This window comes from Nymphaea colorata, chromosome 6, assembly GCF_008831285.2.
Source record: "Nymphaea colorata isolate Beijing-Zhang1983 chromosome 6, ASM883128v2, whole genome shotgun sequence".
NCBI lineage: Eukaryota > Viridiplantae > Streptophyta > Magnoliopsida > Nymphaeales > Nymphaeaceae > Nymphaea > Nymphaea colorata.
In genome coordinates, this window is record NC_045143.1 from 11,723,099 (window position 1) to 11,737,268 (window position 14,170).

Genomic DNA, 14,170 nt, shown 5'->3' on the forward strand with positions numbered 1-14,170 from the left:
TGGGATGGGTTGAACTGACTCAAGGTTATGCAATGATAAGACTGATCAACAAACATGAGGTGGTGTGTAATAGGCTGAAAATTTGGAGCAAACATGGTCCCAATGATCTCCATTGCCAAATTTCTGGTCTAAAAACTGAAATCCAAAACATGCAACATAGAGTAGAAGCTAGAGAAATAAAAGCTATAACAAAGGAAATCAGTTTTACGATGCACCTTACTAGTTATCTTAGAAGGAGGAGAAAATATGGGGGCACAATTCTAGAATACAGTGGCTTCAAGAAGAAGATCAAAACACTATATTTTTTTCTTGGCATCGTTTAGGTAAAAGGAAGAAGAACAACTTCATGTGGTCTGAAATGGTGAGAAACTTTATATGAATTGTAAGACATATTCAAAACGAGCATTGAATATTTCATTAATCTCCTTGGCACCAACTATGAATCTGGGAGGCTTCCATGCACTTTGATGGATGGTCATATTTTCTCTACAAGGAAAACTCATTGATGCTCCATAATATTACTTTGTGGGAGATCGATTAGGCAATGGTTTAGACATACAAAGATTCAGCCTTAGGTTCAAATGGATTCAACAGTGGATTCTATCAGGTGCATTGGAACATGGTGAGATCTAGCGTCAGTGGAGCAATCAAAAAATTTTCTTGAAACTAGCAGGCTTGCCATGAACCTCATCAATCTTATATTATGCTCATCCCCAAGGAAATTGGAGTAACTCACATGGGCAAATTTCAGCCTATCTCACCTTGTAACAGTCTCCTCAAGTTCATTACGAGGATTATGGTAAAGAGGATGAATCCCGTACTAACTTATATTATGTCCAAGAGTTAGAGTGCATTTCTTCAGGGTTTAGCATTCATGATAGTTTTCTCCTATGCTAAGAAGTCATCGACATTTTGAGTCATCACAAGAGTAAAGCAACTTACATCAAAATGGACTTAAGCGAGACCTACGATCAAGTCAATTGAGAGTTTTTGCAAAATGCCATGTGGTACCTTAGGTTCTGTGAGTGACCTCCAAAGTCATGCAAATGGTGACATCAATTTCTTTTGCACTATTACTAAATGAAAAAGAAGGCTCTTGGTTTCAGAGTGAATGAGGTTTGAGATAGAATAACCCCTCTCCCCCATATCATTTCATTACAGTGATGTAGACCTTAATTAGAGGTGTGGAAGCACATGTACTTAATGGTAGTATCCACATTCCAAGAATGGGCACCAAGTTGTCGAGCCCATTCTCAAATTTTTATATTGATGATATTGTGTTTTTTGTTGATGATAGGAAAATAACCTTGGAACTTTCAAGTCATGTCTTAATGAGATGGAGGCAAGCGTATGCCTCCTAGTTAATGCAGTGACCAGCCCAATCTTCAACTCAGAAGAACAATTCATGGAGGATATTGAAGCTAAGATGGGGTGGAGCTGTGGCAACCTGCCTACTCCTTATCTTGGAACCCCTCTTCAAGCAAGTAACTTATCTAAGACCAATATCAGGCCCTCCTCAAGCTGATCACAAGTTAGCAAATTGGAGAAAGAATACATTGTCATTTGCAGGCAAACTTTGCGTAATAAAACATGTCATTGTAGTCCTACTAAGAAGAGTTTGATGAAAGCTATTCCAAAAAAATACTTGCAAGGAATTGGAGAAAATGTGCACTGACTTCCTTTAAGGAGGCAACAATGATATGAAGGGGACATACCGTGTCAATTTGGCAACACTATGCACACCAAAAAGCGAACGTGAGGTTGGGCTCAAGCTCATCAAAGATATAAATAAGGCCAACTTGGCATTCATTGCTTATAGAGTCATGACTCACGATTTTCCATAGGCTATACTAGTGAGAGAAAGATATCTCAAAGATGAAGCTTTGTAGAAAAAGACTGGAGTTGGGCCCAATGTTTCTAAATTATATAAAGGAATTACAAGATCATGATGGAGTACAAAGGTGTCTAACTAGTGAAAAATTTGGTATGGGGAGACTATTAAGTTTTGGAACCGCTAGAGATAAAACATATTGTTAGCGAAGCTTTGCCCCTCATTGGGCCAACAGTAAATTATACCATCAATGATATCATCCAAGATGAAGGGCACTATGTAGTTCATTTCCTTAGCCAGTTGGGTAAAATGATTGACTTTTGCATACTTGTGGGCATTGATCACGATGAAATGACATGGAAAAATAACACTCACAAAGAAGGGTATGTGGTAGCCAACCAAAAAGACATGACAGGAAGACCCATGTAACCAGCTTATTTGGGCAGACAATGACAATAAGCTCCCTCAGGCATGTTGTATTGCATCCAAAGAAGTGTAAGTCAATTATCGATGGATAAATTCATCCAAAAACAAGGAATGCAGTTGGCTAGCAGATGTTACCTATGCCATAAAGGAAGACAACCACCTACCTTTCAAATGCCAAATTACAAAGAATTTATGGGACACCATCCTAAGAGAAAATTCAAGGATAAAACAATGGACAAGTGTTGGAAAGACTACTTTCATATAATTTTCCATGGAAGATAAAGAGAAATATTTAACACAAAGAGAACTATGTTGTAAATAATGTTAGAAAAAAATTTTGAAGTTACTGCAGGAAAATTCTTGCCAACAGAAAAATGGACCAAAACAAGTCATCATAAAGTCTTGAATTGGCTTGTTTCATGTGTTTTGGGCAGTGGTTGGATGATGGAGAATAGTTTGCATGTTAACATCTAGGTGGATCTTGGGTGAAAAGCAGGAAACTAGGTGTTATTAGATTGGTGAGGCATATACATGGGAAATACATTTATAGCATTGCACCATGGAGGGAGACTTCTATGGAAGGAGTGGAGGATGTAATGTTGAAGGATTGTTTGCAGCAGCTAAACATGGAGCATGGAGAGGAAGGGACAACACTGTTGCTCCCAAACAATAGCGATTGGAAGAAACAAGTTGAAAACAAGATCTAGGCTGTCACTAGGCAAGCTCACTGCACGTCTCAAGAGGGTGAGCTTTGCAATCTAAATTGGCTGGCTGCTTAAACTAGACAGCTGCTAATTAACAATCACTCCAACAATGCATTTTGTAGGAAATGGGATAACCCCACCCCTTCCTACAATCATAATTGCCTCCCTTCTCATGAATATGCGCCTGCCTCATATGACTTTTATGACAATTGAGATGAGGCTTATCAAATTCACAAGAATCAGCAGCACCTAGACTTGGATTAGGATCGATTTGGATTATCATGACCTGGATCAGGTTGCCCTAAATCTGATATCTACACAAACTTGGAAAATAACCAGTACTTTGAATAAGTGTGCAATGCACAAAAAGTGCATAAACGTTTGAGAGCAGAAACAATTACTCATCAATGATTACTGACTTATCCGAGTGTAGAAATTACAAAATTTTTTAATTTGATATCCCCTTGCAAGATACTCAACACAAAACACCCCATGATACCTATTCTCTAGCAACCCTTCTTTCCACTTGAAGGCCCAAAATCATGTTTTGAGGTTTGGAAGACAAAACAAGACAAATGAAAGTTGCTGTTGTAGGGACATATAATTGGCTATATTGCAGGCAGTCACGGTTCAACTAAGCCAACAGATCGGATCGGGCCGGCCTGGCCAGATAAAGTCAGGCTCGAGGTGGCCTGACACCCGAAACCGGGGTTTGGGTCCGGTCCGACACTAGGTTCCATTAAATTAAAAAAAATATATATTTAATCCAAATTAATATATAAATATAATTAATCATAAACAAATATTATAATTATATATAAAAATCAATAAAATATGTATTAAAAAAATCTTATCGAACCTAATTGGGCTTAGTCTGGCCCACCCATACCAGCCCGATAATTTATCGGGCTGGCCCAGTACCTTTTTTTTTTTGTGCCCGAGCCCAGGCCTAAGTCGGGTCGAGTACCGGGTAACCGACCTTACGCCCAGCCTTAGGTTCAACTTTGTCATGGTGCTGTCTTTTATAAAAGCCAAAGAGAAGCTATACCAACTACACACATGCACCTCAAAGTGTTCTGCTGATAATCCTCAAAAAATTCAGCTACGGGCATCTTAATTTGTAAGTGTGTATATATATATATATATATATATATAAAACGATCCAAGAACAAGAGAAGAAATTAAACTTTCTCCCATTGAATTATAAGGTTTCTAATAACTCAACGCCACTAGTAGTAAGCAGTCTCCATCATCAATGAACAGCCATTAGCTGGAAGCGGCTCGCTAGTACCCCTAAACCAACAAATCCACAATCAGAAACTAGGGATTCAATAACGAATCGTTACCAACTGGCTCTTTCAGTTTCAGGGTTTACGACTGAATTTCTTTCAAACATAAAAAGAAACAAAAAGATAAGAGACGAGCCTCACTCCAGCTTGTTTCATCAGATTCGAGTTTAGACTCGGAGCAGGAGGGTATCAGTTAAACTAAATACGGGTTCAGATCTGGATCGTAGTCAGACCCCAAGTTGGCTCACAGTTAGGTGCAAATATCACCACCCAAGTCCAAAACCGTTATTAATTGGATCAGTCTTTTTTGACATCTGATGTCCGAACCGACGGGATTAAGACTGGATTAAGACTAATCTGAAACCAGGTCGATGGTTTTTGCCCACGATCTTCATAGGTGGAAAAGACGAGCATATGGCCAGCTAAGAGTGAACAAGACTCGACCATCCTAATGTGTTTTTTGGAAAGATGGCATGTAATTTTCGTTTAGGTGCTGATTTTTTGCGGTAGTTTAAAAGGGAAGCAGGAGGAGGATGGATTCCTGTTTTTCAAGGCTGCTTAATAAAAATCAGAAACGTGGTGCTCATCTACATGGAACCATAATCAAAACAGGACCGTGAAACAGGAGTTATAGAGCACTAGTCGGAAGCTTTGACCTTTAAACGAAATGAAGTTCAGTGGGCGCCCATCATCCTCTGGCAAAACCGGAGAACTCTGCACAGGTGTGGAAAACCAGCAAAAATATATACACGATGGTGACGATGCTTGAGTTCCATCATTCGGGGCCTTCTTTTTGTTCTTCACTGTCGTGATGAGAGTGTTTTTTCTGATTCTGTATTTTTTGGTCTTTTGCTATCCTAATGTCTCCCATTCTCTTGATCTTTCAGGATTGTAAGGACCAATAAGCCTTCTTCTCTCTCACCTCTCATTTTTTCTTCTTCCTTGACTCCAAGCACCTGTTGGTGTTGCAGGTATCGCTCGTTTCTGAGCACCCAAGAAGACTCTGATCGTTCGTATGGCTTTGATCCCACTAGAGTCTCCCAGGTCTCTTGGCGGCCAAGGTCTCTCTCTCTCTCTGTGCGTGTTTGAATAGTGGAGGAAAGGGTCTAAGACACGCTTCCTCATAGAATCCTTATAGCTCCATCTTTCAATCACGCGTTTTCGCAGAATCCTTACAGCTCCATCCTGTATTTCTACGACCTACATTGTGCTTTTGACGATCATAATTGTTAGTTTTAATGGTTAAAGGATGCTTACTGTTGGGATGGTGAATTAAGTGTGTTCATGTTCTTATTTGCATTAGGGCCTTCTATTACAAAGGATTTCTGTCTGATGAGGAGTGTGACCATCTTATCTATTTGGTAAAAATAATGTAGTCCTCTTGCCTGTTGTATCTGATGGCTTTGGAGGTACAAATGTATTTAAGTGATTGAATGGTGCTATTTGGATGCTTAATAGGCAAAAGGGAGACTTCACCATTCCATGGTGGCGGACCAAAAATCAGGAGAAAGCTATAAGAGTTATGTCAGAACGAGCTCCGGGTTCTTCCTACAAAAGGGGCAGGTGAATTACTTCTTGTGTCTTCCTTTTGCAGATATGCGTGTCACTTTCCTGCTTTCTTAACAAGCTATGAGTTCTCGTCCTTCGAAGTTTTCATACGCTTCCAGAATTAGTTCTGTGAAACTGTTGAAGCATTACCGATCTCCCTAAATTTCTGGAAGGATTGCCAGATTGTGACTTAAACCGGCCCCTAAATTTATGGAAGAACTGCCAGATTGTGACTTAAAGCGGCAGAGGAACCAAAGGAAACAAGAAAGTTCATCGAATTTCTGAGTTCCTTCAGGAATATGGGGAACCGTCCGACATTAAAAAAGGAAGACTGATAGAACGATAAAATGAATATTTGAGAAGGTTTCATGTTTGAAATGACCAGTGGCGTAAAGGAAATAGTAAAGTTAGTTTTCAGATTCACAGAGCTGGCTCTGTAAGGTCACTTTTTTTCATAAACAGATCTGGTATCCTTGAAGAAATGGAATTTTTAATGGTGTTGATTGCATTTGAATGTCTAGCTGCATAGACAGCGTATTTGGTGCTTCGTTAATTTATATTTATGCAGAAACAGGTCTACTCTGACTAGCCGTTTTTCATTCATATACTTTAGGTTCTTCCTCTTGATCTGAATTAAAACATCATTTATTCCTTTACTGCCGTAGGAAAACCAGCTCCTCTGTCTAACTTGTTCTCTTCTGTTTTTCCTTCATATTTATTTGAAGGATGCTACTGTCAGGAGAATAGAGAATAGAATCGCTACTTGGACTTTCCTACCAAAAGGTAAGCTCTAACGTTTTGGTTCTTGTTCTAGGACAAGTGTCTTGCATAAGATTGAAATTTGTCCTACAAACAGAAAATGGTGAATCCATTCATGTGCTACACTATGCTGTTGGCGAAAAGTATGACGCCCACTTTGATTATTTCAAAGACGAAAAGAATCTTGCACGGGGCGGACACCGGATGGCAACAGTCCTGATGTATTTATCTGATGTTGTTAAAGGGGGTGAAACATTTTTTCCCAATGCTGAGGCAAGTAACTGTAACATTTATCAGCTTTCTTTGTTCATGCCTCAAAATATCAAAATGTGGTTCGCAGGGCATAGATCAACATAAAGATGACTCTTGGTCTGACTGTTCAAAAGGCAGTTTCGCAGGTTTGAAAGCAGAATACTAGTCCTTTTCTCTTTTGCTGTCTTTTACTCAGCTCCAGATGAAATTATTCTGTACTAGTACTGCACATAATTTATCAATAGAAGAAAACTATTAGTTATGTATACTTGGGTGTTTTTCTTCCCAAGGTTTGCAACCGTCCAATTCTTCTCATTGCCTTTTTATCCTGGATCTTTTGCGAGAAAAGAGACACATTCTTCTTCTCTAACTATTTGAAACATAGCCGGGGTTTTTTGACGAATTCAATTATTCAATCTCCTTTCTATTGTCCCTTCTGCAACTGAATGGCTCCTTATACCCTCACGAGAATTTAAGCGTAGGTAAATGCCTAAAAGTTGGATAGATATATGCATGTTAGCATGTTGGTTCGAAAACTGAAAAATGAAGTTTGTAATCATTGTGCTGATTCAAGTTCAGTTGAGATATAGCTTAGGACATCTCAGGACACGTACTGTAACGTCAGATAGAGAGATAGTTCCTTCTTAGGGCCTCTTTGGCAGACAGAATAGCTAATAACTTTTTTATAAAACTAGCCTAATAATTGGGGCAGATTCATAGAACATTTTTTGAAGTGTTCCTTGAATCTGCCACAACCTATGGCCATATTCATGTAACAGTTAAATACTATTCCTTTTACCAAACGGACCCTTAGAGTTCCAAAATTGGTAAAGAAGTATGCTATACTTCTTTTCGTACGTATTGCTTGTTATGCTAGATAATTCACTTGAGTAAAATTCGCCAATATCCTCCCCAGGAAAACTTAATATCTGCTCTCTCCTTCATGCCATCAACTCCATTTCTTGCTTTTCTCAGTGAAACCAAAGAAAGGGGATGCAGTACTCTTTTTTAGCCTTCACCCAGATGCAACAACTGACACAGCTAGTCTTCATGGAAGTTGCCCTGTGATTGAAGGAGAAAAATGGGCTGCAACCTGCTGGATTCATGTAAGAAACTTCAACTCTGTGAAAGATACAAAGGAAGAGTCAATTGAAGGAGAAGAAGATCTTATCTTGGTAGAGGAATCCAGCACTGGAGAAGGAACATGGGGAAAGAGGAAATGTAATAGGAGTCACTCTTGTATGGGAAAGACTGCAAAGCGCAAGTGCCCGAAGAACCAATCCTATATGGTTGAGTTTTGTGGTGATAGATGTAAAATGTGCAAGGCACATTGATTTTGTTAGGATGACACGTCTAGAAGAAGAGTTCTTCTTGTAGCATATGGTGAGAAATTGTGCTTTCTTTTGCATGAATTGTACTTTTTTTCATGTGAGATTGTTTTTTTATTGGATGAATGTAGACTGCTAGATATTTGGGCTTAGTAGAACAGGCTTTGGCTCTCTTGTTGATGATCATAGGTTGATTCTGGTGTACATCTCATTCTTTGTGCAACCTGAAACTGTAGACAGGCAAAACCTCCTTGAAGCGCATTATCAAAATCATTTTCTGAGTCGAAGCAGGAAGCTTATGGTTCCACGAATGGGATGAGTCAAACAGTAATACATTTGAAAGAATTTTTTATCCACGCATTTCAAATGCGGATAAAGGTTCGGCGATTATTTTCTCTAAAATACCTACTTGTTACAAAAAAAGTTCAAAGGAGACGGTAATACGTAATGGCTGTGCCCGTCCTCGTCAGCATGGTCTCTGAGCGAGTTGCATGCACCGTCCTCGTCAGTGGTCTCTTAGCGAGTTGCCTGCACCGTAACTCCTATGCATGCGAAACTTACATACACAATAACCAGGGATGTGCCTGGCTTGGTTAGAATGGCCAACAGGGCCATTAGCCAAGGATGGGTAGCCGGGCTAAATAGGTCATTGCTGGGCTGACCAAGCTAAATAAGTCAAACTCGTAACCATTGACCCTGTCAACTGAAATTTTTACATTACAAAAAAAAAAGTCTATAGTGGTGTATTTATTAATTTACTTACTAATAATTACTTATTTTGATAAAAAATAACCAAAGCACCCTTGGTTGGCAATAATGTGCTATCATTATGACCTATTTTTTAACCTGTGAAAAGAAAAAAAAAATGCCCTTAGTTGCAATGATGATTTTGTAAAATCATGATGACCTATCTCATAGCTTGAGTAGTTAATGGACTTGCTCAAGTATAAATAGCTCTCTTCTTGACCCCATTTGCTCCATCACGTGAGCCTCAATCTCTCGTTCTTTCTCATTTTCCATCTCCTCTTTATGCTTCTTCGTCTTCTTCTTTTTTCCATCATTCCTCATTTGGTCTTCCCCATTTTAGGTAATTTTCCCCTCCGTTTATTTCAATTCCTGCCAATGACTGTGTGGGGGTTAGGTCCCCATCCTTTTATTCCAACAAAATGAAGTAATATGTACAACCAAAATAGGTCCACACAAGACCTGAACTTATGGTATCACTTTCTTCTAATGGATCTCACATGTTGTCAAGGTGAATCCATTTCCTATACAATCCATTGACCGGAATAATTGACAAAAGATTAGTAGCTTCAGCAAAAGCCATCCCTTGCAAATAGAAAGCGTATTGAGAAAGCTACTGCTCATCAAAATGTCGTTCACGATTTTTTTGCCACGTTCAATGTCATTGCATAGGTGCTGCTTCCAATCATGGGTCAGAAGGTACATACAGCTTGAGTTATCCTCAATGTTCACCAAGTGTCCGACGCATTCCATTAATCTTTATCTCCTACCATCCAGCATGATTCTCAAACCAACATGCCAAACCAAAATGAAACCATTTAGAGGCATCTCTAATGAGACCAGCTACTTCTCTTCTGCCACCCTTACCGCACAAACTAATGCTGATTTCTACCCATCTATCACCTTGTCTAACTCCATTGTTCCAAGAATCCCAAAGTAGAGCCAGTTACGAATTTTAACCAACTGAATTCCTTTCCATTAAAAATTCCACCAGTAATCATTGTAGTGGGTTTAGTACCATTTCGCCAAGTTGCCAATTAGTAGTTCACCTTGTGCTTGATGTGATTGCGAGTCTTCGAGATAAACCATATTGCCATATGAAAGCGGTCTTTCTAGCATTTGTCAAAATAGTTTGTCTTTAAAGCCATTCTTATGGCACTGGATAAGCCTTTGCATCAAGCTTGGGGGGAATCATGTGCCACTGCTTGGCCTTTCTAGATTTTACAAAAATGGATGTCCATATAAACCAAGCTCCCTTGCAATCATAAAAAAGGTGTTTCATGTCTTCAATCTTCTGCTTGCAGACTAGGCACCTAGAGGCAAGTGACCGACCCTACTTTTGCACAAACCCATCAGTAGGTAGAGGACCTGAAACACCTAAATAAACCGTCCAGGTGGCCCTTGGAATCCACTCCCTTTCTAGACGAGCATGTGGCTCAACCTCAAGTCAGGGACAAGAGAGAAGTATATTTAAACCGGCAAGGAACTCACTGATGGATTGCCCATTTCCCTTTATTATTTCTTTTATCGTGTATCTGATCGTGTCTTGTACCAGGTAGCGATGGGATATAGGGATCTTATCAATCAGACCCTTTGGTCCCCAATAATCAACAAGCAATTTGGCCAAAGCACCATTCCTATCTTCCAACCGACATTTGCATTAGTCCTGCTCCAAAACTGCAATGCCCTATGCCATGCATTAGACACCTTTTTTCCCCTAATGCTGCTGCCAATCAGTCCTTTCTGCTTGCAGTATCAACATTTAACTTGGTTTGCCCAAGGAAAAGACTGCTACGTCACGCGATACACTAAAAAACCATGTTGGCTAGATTGGTTTCCTTGACGTCTCTGAGTCATGTGCCTCCCTCTAATTTCGAGAGACATAAAGTAGACAATTTAATACGATGACAGCTTTTGTTGTCTGCGGCATCGCCCCATAAGAAGTTAGCAAGGAGTTTAACCACCATGCTCCAGTAATCAAGCAACAAAGATAGAACATGTTTGATCCAGAGTCTGCTTGCAAAAGAAAGGCATCTCTATTTCCAAAGGGTTAGCTTCTCAGATGAGTGAAGAATTAAATGTCTGCATTGTTCCTCTGTCACATCATTCGTTTGGAGGGGAATGCTAAGGTACATGGAAGGAAGCTGACCTTGACGCCAGCCTAATTCCTGCTCTATCTGAGTGCACACTTGGCTTTTCAAGTTGAATGGAAGAACTGAACTCTTGGCAGTGTTCATGGCTAGGCCCGAGCAACTAGAGAATTCGTAAGGACATGCTTTTAAGTTTCGGAAATTCTTCAGCCTTTCTTCTATGAAGAATATGTTGTTGTCTATGTATAAAGTAGAGAAGGGGGGAGTGGTCTCAGCCCCCATGGAGGGGATCCTGTATACTACGAGTAAGCATTTCTATAACTGTAATAAAAAAGTACCGGGAAAACGGATCCCCCTGCCTGAGCCCTCTTTTATTCTCAAACCACGTTCCTTCATTGTCGTTGATAAGTAGCGCAGATTTAACCGTGGTGACAATTCTCATAAGTTTTTTTACCCACAAATCATGGAATCCTAAGTGACATAGGGTAGCCTTCAAGAACTCCCAATTCACAATGTCATAAGCCTTACTTAAATCAATTTTCACACAAGCTGCTTGTTGTTTTCAAAGATGTGAACAATTTCTTGGCTGAGTAGAAAGCTATCTTGAATGCATCTCTTGGGAAGGAAAACACTTTGATTTTTTGAAATAATCATTTTTAGAATAGGCCGCATTCACTTTACCATAATCCTTGTGATAAATTTCTGCATGTTAGAGCAAAGGGAGATGGGCCGAAATTGCTCCACCTATGTCATGCCTTGCTTCTTGGGAAGAAGGACAATGTGGATCTTGTTGACAAATATTACAATTTGTTGGTATCAAAAAACCCATGTATAGCCCTACAACTTCCTCCTGTATGACACTCCAACACTCCAGTTGTTTTAGAAGAAGCCATTTTCAAACTCATTTGGTCCTAGAGCTAAGTCCCTCTCTGTATCCATGACCGCACACTTGTTTTTTGCTTCAGTAACTGGTTTCAACAACTCATCATTCTCCTCATGCAAAACAGTAGGACCTGGTGCGATGGTTTGGGGTAGGCATCCTAATCCATGGGTGGTTCCTAACAGGTTGATGAAAAAGTCAGTACAAGCTATAAATATATGAAGAGTATCTGTCGCAAGCCACTCCTCATGAGAGATAGCCATAATCTTATTTCAATGCCTTCTCCCATTAGAAATCCCTTCGAAAATTTTTGTGTTTATGTTTCCATCCCTCATCCATTTGATTATTGATTTTGATGCCATAGTCGTTCTTCTAACCACAAGAGTCTGGATAATTTGCGTTTGAGCTTGCATTCTTTGTCTATCGCCTCTGACACTCCACATTCGCTTTGGGCTTGAAGACATTTGTTCTTGAGAAATTCTAGGTCATCCACCCATTCCTTAGAGACGTAGTGCATGTCAATCTTAGATTTGACGTTCTCATCGCCCACACGATTGTTAGTCTATGTAAATTTCATAACAGAGCAGGATATTTCATATAAGGCTGATTGGACAACAAAATTGGAAAGAACAATACAAGCTACAAGAGCTGGCACCCTACCAGTCTTTTCACTGCTATTTAGAACAACATTGAAATCATTCATACAAATCACAGACACACTACAATGGTTTAGTACAGAACATAAGCTCAAAAACAAGTCCTTTCTGTTTCTATAATCAGTATGTATATAAACTACTATAGCCACAAAACACAAGCCAGACAAGTCTTTAGAGAAGAGTAAAACAACCCAATGAGGATGTGCATAACAATTTTGGAGTCACCTCATGCAAATCCCATGATACGATAAATGTGCGCCCACCGGTCCTGCTATATGGATGTTAGAGATCAAGCGTCTCTTTGGGATCTTCATTTGGAACTTATGAAGTTATTCCATAATGAGCTTGGAATCAATTGCAAAAGCGATGGTTATATTCATTTTCCTTAGAGTTCCTAGGAACTCATGTTGAGCTGAAGGAACTGCCAGCCCATGGACATTCTAGGCAAGGATATTCATAAGTAAGGTTGGCCATGCCCCCTCCCTTCTGGGCTGACCGTTAGGTATTTGGAGAATTCATTGTCTTTGTCATCATCCATAGTCTCTAGAAATGTCTTTGTCTCAATAGTGCCAACATTCATCTCGTCTACTGGTAGCCCATCCTCAGGGCCGCGTGTAACACCCACCATGGTGAGATCTTGGGGTTGTTTTATAGTCCCACCTGCCTCCCCAAGTGAGATATTGGGGTTATTGTATACTCCCACTTGCCTCCTCAAGCGTGTTGCTCACTTTTGGTGCGCTAGTTCGTTTTTAAATACCAATCACCTATTTTTGCTTAAGAGTTTGTTTCTTGACCTTTTCTACCATCGGGTTAATGTTGGCCACTGACAAAGCATTTGGAACACTTTATGGGACAGTTGTGGTGCCTTTAAGTTTACTTGAATTAGGCCCTGGAGATACAAAGGTTTCTTGCGAGACCTAAACCTCTTTTCTTCCTTGTTGCATGGTTTAAGCATCTGGAATCACTACAACTGCTCCACTTGTATCAACCAGCTTACTTGGTTCTTGCCCCTTTCCTTCTATGCGGCCCAGAACCCTCTCACCAACACATTTGGAAGAGCCGTCCATGTCCGCCTCAATCTCTGACAAAAACCTAAGGGCTTCAAATTTGTTTTGTTTCAACCGAAGATCCTTTTTTATCTTATTGTAATGTAGTCATCTCTTGGGGGTTTTAACCAATTGCCAAGCATTGAGGACAACCTTCTCTCCTTCTTTGGATGCCTCTGTCATAGCTCAGGAACAATCAAAGTGAGTAGTAGACCCACATTTTTTACAATACTTTACCTTAGTTTCATATTCGAGGATTGAACGAAGATTTTTCTCTCTGCAATCTCCAGCTCAGTCTCAGAAATCAAGATAAACCCCAACAGTATTTTAATTTTAATATGAGCAAAACCAAAACACTGGAGATGTCTGGCATATTCATCAGCCTCCACAAAGGAGCCATCAATTAGGTCTGCAATGTCAGTAAAAATCCATGGACTCCACCATTCAACTGGTAGGTTAGGCAGCCTAATCCATATTTGGACTCAAATGGAATGCTCAATCTTCATGGGCATGCCAGGGTGTCATTGGTTTGTAATGAGGAGCCTTCCTTCCACATACCATCTATCGGGAGACATGATGAATTTCAGATCAGCTTCAATGGAGGTGCGAAGTAGGAA

At 39.9% G+C, this 14,170-nt stretch overlaps 1 protein-coding gene across 1 annotated transcript; it reads left to right on the forward strand.

Moving 5' to 3' along the window:
• Positions 1 to 4,901: 4,901 nt before the first annotated feature.
• Positions 4,902 to 8,323, forward strand: LOC116255612 (probable prolyl 4-hydroxylase 6). The gene is made up of 8 exons (XM_031631485.2): positions 4,902 to 5,141; positions 5,222 to 5,311; positions 5,554 to 5,611; positions 5,709 to 5,813; positions 6,524 to 6,581; positions 6,655 to 6,830; positions 6,898 to 6,955; positions 7,785 to 8,323. The coding sequence occupies exons 1-8, from the start codon at positions 5,062 to 5,064 to the stop codon at positions 8,141 to 8,143; spliced, it is 984 nt and encodes a 327-aa protein (XP_031487345.1). The 5' UTR covers positions 4,902 to 5,061; the 3' UTR covers positions 8,144 to 8,323.
• Positions 8,324 to 14,170: the final 5,847 nt, after the last annotated feature.

What these genes read in the sequence shown, in the direction of transcription:
- LOC116255612 (XM_031631485.2), top strand. Translation starts at nt 5,062, where the DNA reads ATGAGAGTGTTTTTTCTGATTCTGTATTTTTTGGTCTTTTGCTATCCT. An exon ending in CAGGTCTCTTGGCGGCCAAG is followed by an intron (nt 5,312 to 5,553) that starts GTCTCTCTCTCT and finishes TATTTGCATTAG; the next exon opens with GGCCTTCTATTACAAAGGAT. An exon ending in TTGGACTTTCCTACCAAAAG is followed by an intron (nt 6,582 to 6,654) that starts GTAAGCTCTAAC and finishes TCCTACAAACAG; the next exon opens with AAAATGGTGAATCCATTCAT.